The sequence below is a fragment of the Vanessa tameamea genome, chromosome 8, assembly GCF_037043105.1.
Source record: "Vanessa tameamea isolate UH-Manoa-2023 chromosome 8, ilVanTame1 primary haplotype, whole genome shotgun sequence".
In the NCBI taxonomy this organism is placed as follows: domain Eukaryota; kingdom Metazoa; phylum Arthropoda; class Insecta; order Lepidoptera; family Nymphalidae; genus Vanessa; species Vanessa tameamea.
This window is the reverse complement of record NC_087316.1, coordinates 12,485,122-12,503,666: the sequence shown is the minus strand read 5'-3', so window position 1 is coordinate 12,503,666 and position 18,545 is coordinate 12,485,122. Positions and strand designations below refer to the sequence as shown.

General features: G+C 33.5%; 2 protein-coding genes across 4 annotated transcripts; one reads left to right on the top strand and one right to left on the bottom strand.

Moving 5' to 3' along the window:
* Positions 1–314: 314 nt before the first annotated feature.
* Positions 315–15,982, bottom strand: LOC113404704 (thioredoxin reductase 1, mitochondrial). Of its 3 annotated transcripts, XM_026645673.2 has the most exons (9): positions 15,782–15,970; positions 15,080–15,142; positions 14,370–14,590; positions 4,689–5,049; positions 3,804–4,032; positions 2,513–2,600; positions 2,102–2,352; positions 1,551–1,742; positions 315–1,160 (listed from the first exon to the last, which is right to left on the bottom strand). In XM_026645673.2, exons 1-9 carry the CDS (start codon positions 15,792–15,794, stop codon positions 1,031–1,033), a joined length of 1,548 nt encoding a protein of 515 aa, XP_026501458.2. In that variant the 5' UTR covers positions 15,795–15,970; the 3' UTR covers positions 315–1,030. The 3 variants fall into 3 exon arrangements, with proteins under 3 accessions (XP_026501458.2, XP_026501459.2, XP_026501457.2); XM_026645674.2 differs by lacking the exon at positions 15,080–15,142 and having other exon boundaries at positions 15,782–15,982; XM_026645672.2 differs by lacking the exons at positions 15,080–15,142; positions 15,782–15,970 and adding an exon at positions 15,405–15,599.
* On the top strand, positions 15,462–17,540 carry LOC113404706 (C-signal). Its single transcript, XM_026645676.2, has 5 exons — positions 15,462–15,751; positions 16,122–16,173; positions 16,288–16,478; positions 16,552–16,701; positions 17,099–17,540. Exons 1-5 carry the CDS (start codon positions 15,635–15,637, stop codon positions 17,321–17,323), a joined length of 735 nt encoding a protein of 244 aa, XP_026501461.2. The 5' UTR covers positions 15,462–15,634; the 3' UTR covers positions 17,324–17,540.
* The last annotated feature ends 1,005 nt before the right edge of the window (positions 17,541–18,545 follow it).

Genomic DNA, 18,545 nt, shown 5'->3' with positions numbered 1-18,545 from the left:
TTATTTTGTGTTAGAATATCTGGATCCCCACTGATCACTTACATAATCCAATCTGGGTGAGACTGGGTGACGCAGCGCTTTTTCTTTTTTTTATTAAAAAATCTTATTCTATTCCTACTCATACGATGTCGGAACGGGCAGCTTGTAATATATATTACTCATTAAACATTTTTGAATAAAAAAAAAGGTAAAAAAAGTGTTTTTTTATAAAAGTTATATAAAAAGCACATTTTAATTTGAGTTAAGCAAATAAGAATTTGGCTACCTAACGAAAGGTTTGTTATTTAAGTTAGGATAAAAAAATAAACACAGAATTAAAAAAATATCACTTTATTAGAATTGAAATAAAAAAAAAGTGATCAACACTGATTAATCCGTGCGCGTGCGTCGACGGAATGTGAGCCTGCGTGCTTACAATGGAGTAGAAACATTAATTAACATATAACATCGACATAATACTGAGCTAACGGTGTTGGAACAATATGACGTACTTTTATAATATAATTTTGTTCTTAAATTATTGAACATATTTAATATATTCTAATTGAATGTCTTTTGTACTAATAATAAAACGATACAAGGCAAGAAATTCTCAAAAAACAGCCTTTAACAATTATATTGACAAAACGTTTTTTATCTGTAGTGCTGACAGATTAAAAAACACTTGTCATTTCAATATATTTTACTAAATTAATAAAACCACATGCAATATACCACCCTCAAAGACTTTATAAGGCTAGAAAAAACAACTGTTTGTGACTTGTTAGTGCATAAATTGTTATATAATGACTTTCTACTTTGTTCGAACAATATTACATATTCATGATGCAATATAATATTTTAAGTTTTAACATTAATTTTAAAAACAATTAATCGATTCGTTTAAGCAACTAGGCGGTTTCAACGCGAAAATATAATTTTAAATTTATAAGTAACATTTAGAATGATAGTTTTATATGACAAACATCTTTAATCTGTATAAATGAGGACATTTCGACCGAGATAGTCTTGCTGTTGCTTTCGCTTTAGTTTAGCTGCAGCAAGACGCGGGGTTGGGGTCCTTGCCCGAACGTTTGGTGATGTTAAGACGGGTGAACTCCTCTGCAACCGTCGGATGAATGCCGACCGTGTTCATCAGCTGTTCCATTGTGATGCCGCACCTGGAAACATTATTCAAACATTACTTTTCCAATTCCTACTAATATTATAAATATAAGAATGTGTTTATAGGTTTTCCTTTTTAAAACATTAATAAAGCTTAACATCATTTGTGGGCTCCAGTTACATAGGCTATTTTTTAAGCCCCCAAACCAATGCAGCGAAACCACAGTTAAATATGAGTGTGTTATATATATGGTTATTCTTATAGTTCCGTTTGTAGTTTTATTTCTTATAAAATCCACATATAATGTTAATGCATTATAAAAATAAACCAGAAAAATGAAACCGTAAAGAAACCTACACGAGTTTAAAGTATATCTGTGGTGGTAAATCCACCAATGTATACTAACAAGACTTGTTTAAACGGGTATAACTTTATAGAAACTCACTTGATAGCAGCAGCGAAGCCCTGTATGACCTCGCCAGCGACCGGGCCCACGAAATGTAATCCCAGGATACGCTGAGGAGCTTCCCGTAAAGCTACCGCCTTGAGATAACAATTACGGATGTTCCGTTGCGGGATGAAGAATTCGGTTGGTTTGTAGAACGCGTGGTATATTTCTAGATTATCTGCGCCGTGTCTGGAACGATATCAAATAAGTTAGTTATAATTTTTTTGCAATGTTTGAATGGGGACATTAAGACTTTGAATGTTAAGAGGTATTTTTACTAAAATAAAACGTATTTCGTTAAAAATATCATTCACGATATAATAGACATAATTAAGAGCAATTTGTAAAGTAAACTTGTCAGTATACGACCAGGTCACGGTTCACTCAATCTTCTTAGACAATTCAATCTGTATTAGCGGCTGTATAAGCGGTATCCTATATATTAGACGACGTATTCGCACACTACGTCGAACGAAAAGCCATTCCGGTCGCGTGAAAGCTATACTCTATGAGCGATCTAGCTCTGGTGGTTGCAATACAAAGTTTACCGGGAGACGGCCTGCTCCTCGCCGAGGCCGACGCAGCCGTACTCGAGCGGCGTGAACACGGTGGTGGCCACGTTGTCGTAGTCCATGTGCTGCTGCGCGCCGGCGAACAGGCGCCGCGCCAGCAGGCGGCCCGCGTGGATGGCCACGGGCGTCAGCTCGGGCCGCGCCTCCAGCACGTCGCCCACCGCGAACACGTGGCCCACGTTCGTCTGCTCGCCCTCCGCCACGATCTTGCCGCTCTCGGACAGCGACTGTTACGTGTCATGTGAGCGGCGTGGTCAAATTTAACCATTTTAAAAGTTGTTAGAGGATCTAAGCTTTCTACACTATCGCACATTGTTTCAATTATTTTAACGAGTTGAATTTGTTTTAACACCAAAAAAATCAAGTATGGTCATATTTAATACTGACATTGACTCCAGCCGCCGCTAAGTTGAGTTGCTCCGTGAGCGCGTATCGGCCTGTCGCCAGAAGTACCGTGTCGAAGACGTCTTCGCTCCTGAGAATACAAAAATGAGCTGAACATCGGAAAACGTACCGTATCATGTGGTAAGTCACTTGTGCAACTTGTGTGCTTTGAGCATATGAACCTATTCCAATTATATAACGCTTCACTCGTATGTTCCATAGCGCGAGTCCCGACACACAGGTATATAATAAATACTGTTTTGGGCTACGAGGCCCACTATGGAAGATTATAGTTTACGAGTGTAACTAACTTCAAGTTACAGAAAAACGTCTTAAATTTAACTCCTTCTAATCTATGCCGAATCAATCTCAAGGGAAACTAGACTGACTACGCAGGAACTGACTAAGCAGGAGATATCACAGTCCACAGGTGCATCCCTAAGCATAGATGAATTATCTTACTCTCAAAATCCGATGCACAACAAAGGGAAAGTGTTCAGGTGCAGGGCGCCTTTACGTGCGAAGTATGGGGTTGTACATACTGCCAACTTCCACACTCCGGGCAGCTACAGAGATTTTTCGACAGTAAACCCAATATTTTTTTAAAGGCTCGACCTGGTATCGGCAGCCCTTTATCTAGACAATAGACCGACAACGCAGTCACGACCACTACCATTCATACCAAGATATCAAAAATTTTCATCACTGCTCAAAGCAATTTTACCACATTAAGCAATGTATTTAGTTACTTTATTGTTTTATTCTCCAAATGTTGCACATATTTAATTAATTAATAAAGGATATGAATTAAGTGCTTAAAGATAAACTCACTATGCCCACCCAAAATAATTAATACAAGTGCTCAACTTACTTTATAAAATATAAAAATAGGTTATTTTGTCTATCTCTTTATTGTCTATTCTCTTAGCATTAGCAGCCTGTAAATTTCCCTGCTGCTGGGCTAAAGGCCTCCTCTCCCTTTGAGGAGAAGGTTTTTGGAGCATATTCCACCACGCTGCTCCAATGCGGGTTGGCGGAATACACATGTGGCAGAATTTCGTTGAAATTAAACACATGCAGGTTTCCTAACGATGTTTTCCTTCACCGCCGAGCACGAGATGAATTATAAACACAAATTAAGCACATGAAAGTTCAGTGGCGCCTGCCTGGGTTTTGAACCCGAAATCATCGGTTAAGATGCACGCGTTCTAACCACTGGGCCATCTCGGCTCGATACGTATATGTATGTGTATCTATCTCTCTACGCATGAATAATTAATTGTATAGAACTTACTGTTCCTTGGTCTCCGTGTTCAACCAGCGTGCTTTCAACTGGCCAGACTCGAGTTTCTCAACCGATAGCGGCACGCATTTATGGTGGAACTTAACGCCCTTCTCTTCCATCTCGTTGGTGACCATGCTAGCCATCTGTTGGTCGAATCCACGCAATGGTACCGATCGGACAAGAACAGTGGCGGAGTAGCCCAAAGAGTTTAAGAAACCGGCGCATTCTAGACCAATGTCTGTAAATAAAGACAGTTACATTAGAATTAGCAATTGAAAATCTGCTGCACTAGTTATATAAAGCTGGTGGTAGTTTCGAATTTGCAAACATTAAATAATTCTTGTATATTTATTAAAGGATTTAAAATGTTGAGATAATTACTTATTCTTGAAGACTACCCTCAGGAACTACCGAAATAAAAATTCTAACTTTAATAGACGCCTATTTATTAAGAAAGCCCGTTAGATGCTACAGCAGTAGTACCCCGGAGAAGTAATAACTACACTCAGGTACGGCCCATCTTATATAAAAAATATAAATGATAAGTGTCCATCGAATGACACGGGCCTCCATAACGCAAAGCAGGTTAAAACGCGCGCCAGATAGTTAATATTGGTATTAAAAGTTACTTCACGAGACGAATTATCAATCTCGTAATCTATACGCTAATCTTAACAGTTGACAATACCTCTATCGTTACTAATACAACAAATAGAATAATTCAACTGACGTGCAAGTATTGTTATCGTTTTAATTTAAAATTGGAAGAAAAAATATATCTGTTTTTGACGTTAATTCCTTCAACAAAGAGTAATTTTTAAAACTAGCCTGTAATTACTTTTTCTATAGTATATTTCTATAGTGCAAAAAGTTTGAAAATATTGCTGTACTTACATCCAGCTCCAACGACGAGTGTCTTCCCAGGGGGATGGCTCAAACTGAAAATATCGTCGCTGCTGATACAGTATTCCCTAGCTCCGGGAATGTCTGGGTAATGAGGTCTTCCTCCCACGGCAATCAAAATGTTCTTTGCCGTCAACTCCTTCTTGCTACCATTCTTTAGCGTGGCAATAATGGTATGGGGGTCTTTGAACTCGCCCAAACCATTTATATATTCAATTTTCTTTTCCCTAAGATCGACCCTGGTGACCCAGTTGACAGATTTTATGTGATTCTGGACGGATTCAGTTAATGCTGACCAGTTAATTTTCACATCGTTCAATGAAGGCACTTCCCATCCATACGCTACCGCTTCCTGTAATTATATAAAAATATTGGATTGATCTTAAAGCTTATCCAATAATAATAACAAATAAGTTAAAATTTAAGTTTGTAAAAATCCAACAGTTTGGGTATATACTAATTGTATTATAGCTATCGTCCACTCAGTCAATTAAATAAAAAAAGCCGATCGTATTCGATCATGGCGAAAAATTGAGCAACACGTTCTTTATTTGAATACAATTCTTTTATTATCCCGTAGGCATGTTCCAGAAAATTCTATAACCAGAAGCAAAAACAACATTTATATTCTCGAAAACATATTTGGCCTTTTTATCAATAATTATTCAATCATTCTTTACATAAATATACATATTAAAATACAAGATATAAGTATAAATTTGAAAATTTTTATTGCATTATATAATAACAAGTTATTTAGAAAATACAAAAAATTTTGCTTAAATGGCTGACTTTATCATTAAAACCGATCTGCTACAAACAACCTCGAATGTTCTACGATTAAACTAAGAGAGAAGAACTAGGACGAATTATGATTAAAATGACATATACTTTCAAAACAATAATTCTTATCGTTAAAGCGTTCGCATTTTTTTAAAATGTTGCAATTTCGTCACATCGTATTGATAAAAAAATTTAAAATTGTAGAAAAATAATGAAGACAAACAACTATTAGGCAGTTTTTTTAAGCATACGTCTAAACTGTGTGTGTTCCCAATGAAATAGTTGACAATATCTATGTTCCACTTTTGGAAATATCAATTTTCTATAACAGACTAACGAATTAACTTGTAAATAATCTATACTAGAATAGTGAACAAATTGAATAAAAAACAATAAAAAAAAAATGTTAAGATAATATAAAGTACATTCAGACAGAACCGCCAACAACGGCTATTAAAGGAAATAAAAATGTTATTAGGCGATAACATCTTTCAATTTCGTGGTATTACAATGGAGGGCGTACCTATCGACGATACATTTTATTTTATTAATTATGTAATATTGAAGATTACATTTGCACAATACACTACAAGTTTAATATATGTGTTGAAATTCAAGAAAAAAATGCAATATAATATTTATCAAATCTTATCAACAAAGTATCCGTTTCTTTTTTATATAAAGATTGAAATAAGTGCGTTCTTATAGCGATCTCTCAGAGACAACCTTTAAAGAAAATGTGTTTAAAGTGTTATTTGATCAAAAATCAATATCAATGTCAGAAGGATTACTGATAAATACAACTTTGATCTTGAATTGAAAACACACCTGAAGACATAAAATATACTGTAGTTTTTATTCTTATTTTAAGTAATATGTAGGTAAATAGCACCTTATGGTATAAAAACTTTTCCTTAAAACGCCAATATTAAGAGATATGATCGCAGTATCAATTCCCCTTTATAAGAAGTTTAGAATATAAATTATATTTAACCCCTCCAATTATGCTTACAGCTTGTGCTAGGACGACACTAGTCCAAGGGTTCAAGATCAAACGACGACGATGACTAGGTCGTTTTTACGTCGCTCGGCGGCCCATAAGCCATTGCGCTATTGACGACTAAAGTTATTAGTTACATTTAAGTAACTTAAAAATCTTTTTAGTAACATTTTTTTATTATAACCATGTATTTAAATATAATATTGCAACTAGTTTGTTGTGATGGCAAAATTTCAACTAATTCGGTTAAGTGAAATTGGTTTAAAATTCAGATTCAATATTTAATATCCAATTTTACTGTATAGAGATGTATACTGTATAAATTAATCCTTGTTATAACATAAAATCAATACATGTATATAAAGTTAAAAATTCAGAATCTATAAATTGTTTATGAGTCACAACATCCGTGTTTGTCGGTAGACCGTAGCGTTACAAATTGAACTGTTGTTTGAGCACGTTCAGTAGATACGGTATATAACTACAGAGTCAAGGTTACTATTCTAGCAGAAAAATCAATAACGTTATAATATTTATGCTTCATTAAAAATGCACCCGCTATGTTTCACTAACGACTCAATAGAGAGACGGATAAGCATTCCATTTGATGTACTCAATATAGTTTATAATTGATTCTCGGCGATGAATGGAAATATCGCTAGGAAAGTTCCAAAAGTTCCAAATCTTATTTTTAGTCGGAAATGATCCAGAAATCGAGCAGAAGGCAGTTATACCCCTTTTTTTATAAATTAAGTAGGCGGTCATGCAAATGGGTCTCCTCATGGAAAGTGATTACTAGCACCCATAGATGTTGGGACCGTAGAAAATTTTAACAATTCTTGACATGGCCATTACGCCAGTAATTATAATGGAAACAAAGATGTTATGTCAATAGTTATAGTGGCTGACTTACCCTTCAAACTTGTTTCTTAAATTTAAGGGCTGTTTAGTGTTTTATTTATTAATCAGTTAAGTGTATTTTATTAAAGTAGGCATTTGTAAGCACTTGTGAATCATCAGGTTACAGAATTATATTAAACTGGCCTAGCGTGCGGCTTTACCCACGCGAAATTTATAAATCTTCACACCCATTTCACCCCATATACATACATTGATTGACTCCATCCTTCAACCTTTTCGTGATAAAAACTAACCTATATCCTCCCCAGGGACTCAAACTATTTCCATAAAAAAATCATCTAAGTCGGTTCAGAGGTCTAAGCGTAAAAAGGTAACAGAGGGAACTTTCGCATTTATAATATCAGTAGAGATATAAAGCAACCACAAATATGGTACGTAGATTCTACCGAAAAGAGAAGAACCGGCAAGAAACTCAAGTATCGGTAATATAACATCACTCAATTAGTCTCGGTTCTGAGACATACTGTTGACAAACTCATATGATTTCATGATAATACCAATTTTCATCCGCTACGCTACGCGTTTTGTCTGTTTTATTTTTGTAATTTTCTAAACAATGGAAACAAAAAGAAAGAACGCATTGTTCGCTCAATATCGACATTATTATTCCAGAAAACGTCAAAAATCCAATAAATCGTTTTGAGAATGAAGTTGTGCGAGATAACTGACACTTTAAACATATTAGAATTCACTGTTTAGGCTTTTTTCGAAATGACTGTCTATCATCGTAAGAGAATTAGGACTTGGGAGCGTTGCCCTACAATCCATCTTGCTTTCCTTGTCGCACCGTGCGCTTGACGACAAATTCTGCAAACGCGTATTGACGTAGCCAGTACATATGATAAAGAACTACATAGTACCAAAACTGTGTTTGATTATCTATCTAAATTTCAGCGACAAATCGAGTAGACTCAATCCTATTAAAATAGGAAGAACGATTAACTATATCGAATATTTATGCACATAATCAATAGGTACTTTAATACATTATACAAATGAGTTCGTATTGTAATCAAGTTTTTTTAAAAAATAAATTATTAGTACCACCATATACGGCGGCAAAAACACAAACAGGACTTCATAACAATTTAATAGCCAGTATTATGTAATGCAACGCCTTCGTAATCTTTGTTATCGTTATCAGTGTTATATTATATGAACATCATGTTTATGACTACATATTTATAAATATATAAAAATAAAGAGAAACAAGGACGCCACAGATAATAAATAGACCAAGAAAAGATACTGGCTAGCATAGCAATGTATTTCTCATTGATAGCAACAGTACACACGGTATCTCTTATTATTTCAATAACACTGTCAACAGACGTGTACGATTGTATCTATAGTAATATAAAAAATAGTTCTTAGAAGCACTTAAGAACCGTTATTTCATATGTTTATTTACAATAAAGTCAATTCCGCCGGTTCGGGAGACTCGCCCGAGAAGAGATCGTTTTTTTTCGTGTGATGGTTATACAAATAACTTTAGATATAATTGTTTGAATGCATGTATAAGTAAAGGAATTAAGTTTTATTTTTAATTTGCCGCTAAAGATTATAATTTTTCATGCTACAAAGTCATTATAGAATTATTTTAACGTTCTTTCAGATTTATTGAGCAATGAAACCATCATTAAATAACCTTGGAAAAGGAAGGAAAGGAAAATATTTTTATGTATTCTTGGTCCTACATGAAAGTTAATGTGATATTAAATTTCATACGTGGCGTCAATGATATCCTAATAAATAGATATGTTATACACTTACTAAACAACAGAAAAAAGTGTTCCGCGCCGGGGGCCGTTTATTTTACATTTCGCTACAAGTAAAAAGGAAAGCTTGATAAAAACAATAAGAATAAAAGAGACAACAAGATGTTTTAATTGCGTGTGAATGGAAACAAATATTATTCGGGCCACCGATCACCGCACGTTGCCATCATAGACTAACAAATTCACCAGGCAGACGGTACAAACCACGTGTACAGAATTTGTAGCCGGGATTTATGCCTATATAACAAATAAATAATATAAAAGGTAGGTGAAAAATTTAAGACGTTTTAAAAAGAAAGAAATACACATATTATAAAAACAATCATACACCTTCGAAAAGATTCAATTTATTTCTTTTCTGTCTCTTAGAGAGCATTTTAATTTCGGGATTATTTTTATGAGCGGAATAAATTTAGTTGAGTAAGCTGTTCTTTCGAAATGTAATCTTTTTTCTTTAAATCTTTCAATATCACGGCTATGTTGGCAACACGTTTGTTCAGTCTTTTATTTTGTTGAACTAGTACTTTGTTTTTTTTCTGCAACAGTTTTTTCTTGCATGTTAATTCACGTACGCGTCTTTTAAGTGCTACTATTTTGGGTGTTTCAAATATCTACCATATCCAGTATGCTGACATTGTCGAGACTTGTCGGGGAGTTTTCAATATTTATATTGATGTGTTCCTGAGAAATAAAACAATATAAGTCAAATATATCTCGTTACTATTGAGGTAGGCTAGAAATATATATATATTTCATTTAGTTTTTTACTCTTTTTATTACCTCTATAACGGGAACAGCATTCTTTTTGAGAAGTGTACGACCTTTGTTTGAAGAATATTTATCGGTAGCTTTGAAATGATTGCTACAAATTCTACTACTTTTTGAAGGCGTCCAACTGCATTCACTTCTTTGTTTACGAACAATAGCGATCCACTCTGGAAGCCTGATTTCAGTGGTAGCTTTATTTTAACATATTATGTTAATGATAAACTATTTATATTTTCTTTTCTTATATTCGACAAGTTTAATTTATAATTAAATGTATCAAACAAAATTATAAAAAGGTTGTTAAAAGAAAAAGAGATCTCTTGAGTAAAGATGACTTTACTGCCTAATATTTGCGTCTGTACTTTTATTCTATGTCCGGAACGCACGCATCCTTGTCGTTCTTACGACAAAAAATGTATTTTCCATCTCTTTCTTTTTTCTAACCTCAAAATATCGGAATATTAGAAAAATAAATGAAATATATTAATAAATCAAAGTATATTGCTTACTTACATATGGTATAAGATCCCTTGTGTTTTATTAACTTTGGTATCGTAATTGGTACACTTTCTAGAACATCATTGCGCGGCGTGAATAAGTTGACAAGTCGATTTGCATATTTTAACACTATAAGCATCTGCACAGCATTTCTATTCCAATTCATCGCAGAATCGAACCTCGTTAATATTGGCTACAATTGTCGTAACTCTTAATAGCACATTAATATCATATCGTATAACCGAAGTCAGTTTTAACATTTTAGGTGTATATAGACTACACCGTCTCTCATCATCATACCATGATGAACGTATCGGGTACGGAAATCTAAAATATCGTGTCATATCGGCACCAGCAAATAGTTCCCGCCAACAAATGTTGATACATTGTGCATGGCACGCGGCGGTGTTGCATTCTTCACTCATTTTCGTGTGGGGTGGTGACGGCAGTCCCAAAGGCCATGCCCTACCCACTACGGTATCCTGTTCGCTGTACATTACAACGGACGGTTTGTTAGGTTTTGCATCTTGTTTTGGAAGAAACCCTTTGAAATGACGGCGTTTCTAGGTGAAGAAGCGTTCTAATGGACAAAGTCTCAATACAAAGACTTTTTTATCAGACACATTCCTAGCTCGGTCATGGTATGAGACGGTGTGTAGTGTAGGGTAGATACGAAGTGAGTTTTTACAGAGTAGCACAGCAGGATTGTCTAAATCACGTGATTAATCAATGCATCGTTAGCGGTTTTCACGGTTGCATAACATTACAAAAAAATAGTTTACTATATATAATACAGTATATGACTAATTTCACTATTAATAAAAAATTAACGGAGCCACAAAATATCAAAATATACATGTATGTACAAAAGGGAACTCAACAAGTCGCAGGCTATGGATATAAAAATTTGCAATAATCCATAGATTATTCTTGGGCCAATGTATTCATTTGTATATCAAGTTATTATTATTTGTTTTGTTATTTGTTATATACGAATTTTAATTTTACAATTAATAAAGGACCAGCTAGGATCACGCTCAGTGTGTTGCGACTGTATTGGATTCCAATGTATGAAAAAAAGATCGACTGTTAATACTTACGCGTCATTACGGTTTGAACGACTTTTAAAATCATAATAACCACTAAGGACACTAAAATTAATCCTGATCAAGAAGCGGAAGATCTCGATTTGGTTCATAACTATAGAAGATTACATACATTGTTATATGTTTAACTACTAGCTACGTACACAATATATTATTATAATATATCATTTACTGGCCGTGTAGCCGATGGGAAATTCTACCGGAAAAAATATTAAGAAACCCACCGAATTTTATTGAATGTTAAAGTTTTGATAAACTGCATTGTCCGTAACGTAACATCATTTTATCTCGGGTTACATTTAAACTAACCCTCTCATGGATATATATTAAAAACCTCTGTATGTGTCTTTAACTCATAAACAATTGCCTGTGGATTTCCATTTTTATATTCGAAAATAGTGATAGGTGATGAGTTTTCAAAAACATCGCAACAAATGTTACTCCTAAAAATATCTCTAATATCGATTTCTACATTATCTAACGTCAGGAATGGCGATTTTTTATGCATTATTTCGAAAGATCCTTTCTAATGAACACCGAAGTTCAATGAGATATTATTGTGCAAAATTTCTTCCTATTATACTTAGCGTTTTCGAACTTACATTGTACGTAATATGTAAGTTACTCATTTTTAAAATGTATTAATTAGATATAAAAGATATACTCAGACTATTCCAAATTAATTGGTCACTTATACATGATAACTTTTCAAATAGAAAAAAAATATTTTTTATTCCGAACTGTTACTTAAATTAACCTAAATTCATACATAATTCGATTTCATAGGTGAATTAATTTACAAGTGATGGGTGCGCAATTGATATGACCATTGTTTTATTGAATGTAACAGTATACATTTATGTGATGTCAACCTATTCGTCACGTCACGTCACTCCAAGTACGATTATATAACACGGACCCACAACTTAATAAGTAAGTGACACAATCTCCATCGCAAGTGACATTGGCGAAATAATCTGTGCCCTCTTGACACAAATAAAAGCCAAACTTAAAAAAAAAAGTAAGTGACACAAGGAACAAAACACAAATGTGTTTATAAAGGCAATAAATGATAATTTCCTGGCTGACCCACCGATGATCGATTTAGGCCACGGCAACGCAGGACATATAGTGCACAAGTGTGTGCACAAAACACAGATACATTCTATTCCCTCACTGTCACAATCCGATGGGATTTCAGGATAACGGGTTTAGGTACGAGAAGGAAACTTAAGGTACTAATTGGCACACGCAGATTCGCTCTCGTTTTAGGACGACCACGACCACGACGACCAATATCGTTAGGTATTTAGCATAAAGTATATCCATCTTGGGAGTTCAACTCTGCTTCATACTAAATTTCATCAGATTCGGTTCAGTGGTTTGACAGTGAAAGAGCAACAGACAGACCGAGTAACTTTCGCATTTATAATATTAGTATAGACTTGAAATTCAGAAATGCTGGATATTACGTATGATGACGACTACCAACGGTTGTCGCTTATTTAACCCAAATTTGGGTTCAGTCGTATCGTACCGCTGTAGATTTACACAAGTCACTACAATTATCAAGCTAATTATTTTGGAACTTTTCTATTATTTCTTGTTGTCGTATGTTTGTATAAATTTTTTTTTATTTATTTATAATACAAAACTGTATACATATCATTACAGGACATGGTTGTCCTAATTCGATATTACAGCACGTAAATCTCACGGTACAATATAACAATTAATTTTTACATTAGAATAATCAAGTTTAATAATCTAAAATAATGAATAATACATTTATTAACTATTTTAAACATACTCACTATCTGCTAGTTAGTTTGTAGTATTCAACAATGTAGTATTTGTATTGTTAACGGATGAGTTGTTTATAACATTATATATTTATAACTTTGCACAATTTAATTGTTGCAAGTCATAGGAAATCTATATACGGACATATTTTGCAATAAGTATTCAATACAATTGACTCGTGTTATGTAACATATTATATTCCCATACCAATAGATATGACTAACTCCCATACTGTAAAACTATATTTAATTGTGCAATCTTATTTTAGTCCTTATTGTGAACGGAAGAAGATCAAATTTAAAACACAGGTCGTAAATGTCAACGACTCGATTATGTTTAATAAGAGTAGATATTAAAAAACTTAAACGTAATTAAAACTTAAACGTAAAAAAAACGTGACTAGACATCAAAATATAAAAAATACTTTATTTCTATCAACTTGCAAATCAAATTATAATGTTATACTTCTTGGCGAAAGATTAACATTTACAAATTTTATTTGTCTAGCTTGACCTCCTTTGATGATGAAATGTACTATAACTAATTCAGTAGAGGAATAAAGTCATTAATAAATAGTATTTTTATGTTTTTCTTTTCATGAATATTAATATGATAAAATGTGATACTATTTGTTATTTGATTTATAAGAAAAATAAAAAAAAAGGTTTAATATGTAAAACTACCAACATCGTCCATAACTCCAGAATCAGGAAGGAAATTGTTGAGGGGATATCCAAGGATTGTTGACTTACCAAACCCTACAATGAAAAAAATATTTAGAATGCCAACCATTTCAAAATTTACACTAATCTACCCTTCAATGTGACGAATTGCAACATTATTTCAAGTAATGTTAACTTCACAAATAAAAGCCAAACCAAAAAAATAATAATGTTAACTCAATTAACAGTTATAATGCCTAAATAAAAATATAAGGGACATATTACAATCTCATAAAATAGAAACAAAAGTAACAGGCCACAAAATGCAAATGATAAAACATAGCAATACTTACGTGTATGCTCTCTCCGAGTAAAGCAGCTTGATGCATTAATTTCTTCGGAATGCACCCGACGTTCACACAAGTTCCTCCAAGACCCCATTTTGTGCCTTGAGGTGATGGTGTTACATAATCTAACACTGCAACTTTGGCTCCAAGATTCACTGCCTCTTTAGCACAAGCCAGGCCTCCGGACCCACCACCGATAACAGCTAAATCATAGTCGTAGGTCCCATCTATAAAGTGCAGATGATACCATCACTAAGTGCATTCACAGAGTTAGTACAGAAATGCCATTTTAGTCATTTTTTTAATTTGTTTTAGGAATATGTAATGTTATAACTTTTTTTTTAAATTTGGTGACAACACAAATGAGAAATGAATGGTAGTTTTGAGATTTACTTTAATTAAAATGTATAGTTTAGAATGATGTTTTTAAATAATTTACTTTAAAATCAAGTTTCTCAATTAGGGAGTCATGTCAAATCAATTTGTTGTATAATCCATTCAAGAATATAATTATGTTCTAATAACCGTAAGCCCTTTTCAAATGCAAAAGTTTTATTAAATTAAAATGTTTAGTATTGATTTTTTTTCTCAACTCCATTCATGTTTTGTTAATCCCTGTACCAACCCTGTCCATATGAATTAATAGTGCAATGCTGTGTAGGCAAGTTAAAACATATACCCTCGCAGACAGCACAAATTATTTATTCATCATTTACCTTGGTCATTATTAACCAAAGGGGCTACGAACTTGCTTTTACGTCCACAACACATCCATCCACCTAGTGTTGTCACCAAGGAAAAGAATTAAACATTATATACCAACTGCCATTATATGGTTATTAAAAAATAGTATTTTTTTCAAGAGCACAATCAACTTTAAACTTTATTTTACTTCCAAAATTTAATGATTAACAAATAAATTCAATAGGAATTATCAATGAAACAATGAACAAGGTTCAAAGAATATGATTTATCATCGGTGAGGTTATTTGATATTTACGATTCCAAGGTTACATGTTTTAATTGCACCATTAAACTTACTGGCGAGGGAGCGTGCGGTGATCACAAAGAGACTCTCCGTTCCACGAAGAGGTTTTACAAAATTAGTTAATCTTCGGAAATTATTGAGTATTGTCATATTTGACGTATTTCATGTGACAGAGACAAGAAAATCACCCGAAATATTTACACGAATGGGAAGTTAACTTTCTAATGACCGACGCACGTCAAACTTTTAGTAATACACCGCTGGGGTTACTTTGTGTTTCACAATGAAATCTTTCTTAATAACAGGAGCAAATCGCGGCCTGGGACTCGGTATGGTGAAGTACCTAACTAAAAACAACAAGGCCAGGATTATATTTGCGACCTGCCGGAAACCTTCCGAGGTATGAAATAAACTGAACATTTTTACTTACCTATTGGTGCCATTTTCAATTAAAACTTTGTCACTAAATATTCAACACGTTAACACGGTATGGTTACGTCTATTCGACAACGATTCAATTAATATTGTAGACTTGCTGTCGCGTATTTTATAAAGAGATCTTTTGGTAACCGCACGGTGCGAGAAAGAGACAATACAACAGTCACAATTCGCAGGCGGCGTGTGTCGAGAATTGCCCATGACATGACAGATGACGTCACTGTCGACGTATTAATAGAGACGTCGATGACGATGCTAATCCGTAATCGACATCGAGATGTTTCTTTGAGATATTATGATTTCACAATCATTAAATCTTATTTTTTTTACAGGAATTAACAAAATTATCTCAAGAACATAAGAATCTACACATTTTAAATCTAGGTAATAATATATAATATAAAAAAGAAATCTTAGTCAATAGTCATCGTCATTAATTTCGTCATTCGCATAAAAAATATAGAAGCCAATAATAATTACATAGTATTCCTCCAACAGATGTTACAAATTTCACAAAAATTGGTGAGATAGCGTCAGAAGTTTCTAAAGTAGTAGGAAGTCAAGGATTAAACGTTTTAATAAACAATGCAGGTGTGACTACAAAATTCACAAAGCTCCAATTAGTAAAAGCAGAGCAGTTATTAGAAAATCTAACTGTCAACACTATTGCACCAATTATGTTGACCAAGGTATATCACTTTGTCACTTAACTGACTTGACTTTAAATAAAAAATCATAAATTTAATTCGTTTTCTGGTACAGAGCCTTCATCCGATTTTAAAACAAGCCGTTGAAGCAAACAGTGATAAGATGATAGGTGCACAGCGGGCCGTCGTCATAAATATGAGTTCGATTCTTGGATCTATAGCACTGAATGACCAAGGAGGCTTTTATCCCTACAGATGTTCTAAGGTAATTTTTCCACATTATGTAATATTACGCAGATCATATTATATAATATAATTATGTATTAGTAGTTATTTTTATGATTATTGTAGATTACAAATCTTATAATTATGTGATGACATATACCTTAAAATTAAATTATATATTTAATATTTTATAATTTTAATTTATATTTTTAATTTATATATATATACATATATATTTAAAGAATACTATTAGCAATGCCCCAAATTAATTACTAATATCCCTATTTACCCCCTCCTTTTAAGCTTCCCAAAGGGTCAGGATCGATCCTGCGACTTTTTACATTTCTAGTCGGCCCGTAAACCTTTGCGCTAATAACGCTTGAATTTGATATTAAGAATTGCAAACATATTTTATAATAACGTTTGATAAATTACAGGCAGCATTAAACGCAGCTACTAAATCAATGAGTATTGATTTAAAAAAGGATCAAATTGTTGTAGCCGCGTTGCATCCAGGTTGGGTAAAAACGGATATGGGTGGGAAAAATGCGCCACTAGATGTCGACACTAGTGTTTCTGGTATTTTTAATACTATAGAAAAACTAAAGGAAGCAGATAGTGGAAAATTTTTACAATATGACGGTACTGAGTTGGCTTGGTAAATATAGATTATAAATTGAAATGACTACTAACTCATATTTGTATACATATATATTTCTCATCATAGTCTTGGTTTTAGTCTTAGGTAAAACTCATACTCATCTCATTGCATATTTTTAATTTAAAAGGCTACTTAGGTCAGAGGATATAGGTTTATAACAAACATTTTTGAATTTTATATGCACTTCTTGAAATTATAAATATATTGGTCTATATATGCAGTTCATTATTTATTTGATATCTGGTAGGTAATATATGCTACTAACACTACATACGATGGAATTTCTCAAACAATTACATGATTCAAAAGTTTAAGAAACATACCTAAAAGAAAAACACATTATTCTGTTAAATCTCATCGTTTTATTTCGTAATAGTTCTTTGCGACGCTATTTATTTACGGTTGAACGATCATATATTATATATACGAACATCTGTACAGTAGGTACTATTGTTAAAAATATAAACCATTCCATACTCCGTCAATGTTGTTTTATTTTAATGTTTTGTTATTTTTTTTTTTGTACAAACCGGTTAGGCATTTGATTCCACTCCACCTGGCAGCGAGTTGTAGTGGAGTCTAAACGCGAAGACGGCCAGTACAGTAAGAAAGAATGAACTGCACTAGTCGCCCTCACCATGTCTCTTCATGCCTTGTTTGAAGGATCCCAGGTTATAAGAGAAGGGGAACACGTGTGCTGGTAGAGAATTCCCTTTTTTGGCGGTACGACAATGAAAAGAGTTGTCAAATTTATTCGTTCGCGATGGAATTGATGTCACAAACAGGCGGTGACATCGCGAGCCAGCACGCGTAGACGTAAAGAAAAGGAGAGGCAGGAATTAGAGAGAATAATTCCTCAGAGTACTCACCGTGAGACACGAGAAAAAGCGCTTATTTAAAATAATAATAGTACCCTCTATTTATTTTCCTTTGATAAATAATCAGAATACAGTCATTGCATAGCATACCATAGGACTGTTAACTTTGTGAATAATAAATTGCTCACACTTACCTTCCCAAGTAGACTTCCCTAACTCTTTCAAGGCTGAGATAATTACTTCTGGCTTGCTTGTTTTACCTTTAAAATAAATTATTCTTTATATACATACTTATTTCAGATAGGTTTATTTTTATTAAGAGGTAATAAATTAATCTAATAAAGTGTTAATGTAGTAAGTCAATGCACTATAGCGTAAAAATATATTAATAGCAATAAGTAGGTA

Bases quoted from the DNA above. Each gene is read 5' to 3' on its own strand.
- LOC113404706 (XM_026645676.2), top strand. From the start codon at position 15,635: ATGAAATCTTTCTTAATAACAGGAGCAAATCGCGGCCTGGGACTCGGT. The intron at 16,174-16,287 runs GTAATAATATAT...TTCCTCCAACAG, and splicing joins TCTACACATTTTAAATCTAG to ATGTTACAAATTTCACAAAA. The intron at 16,479-16,551 runs GTATATCACTTT...TTTCTGGTACAG, and splicing joins CACCAATTATGTTGACCAAG to AGCCTTCATCCGATTTTAAA.
- LOC113404704 (XM_026645672.2), bottom strand. From the start codon at position 15,501: ATGACAATACTCAATAATTTCCGAAGATTAACTAATTTTGTAAAACCT. The intron at 5,050-14,369 runs GTAAGTATTGCT...ATATAATTACAG, and splicing joins TACTCGGAGAGAGCATACAC to GAAGCGGTAGCGTATGGATG. The intron at 1,161-1,550 runs GTGAGTTTCTAT...TAATGTTTCCAG, and splicing joins GGCTTCGCTGCTGCTATCAA to GTGCGGCATCACAATGGAAC.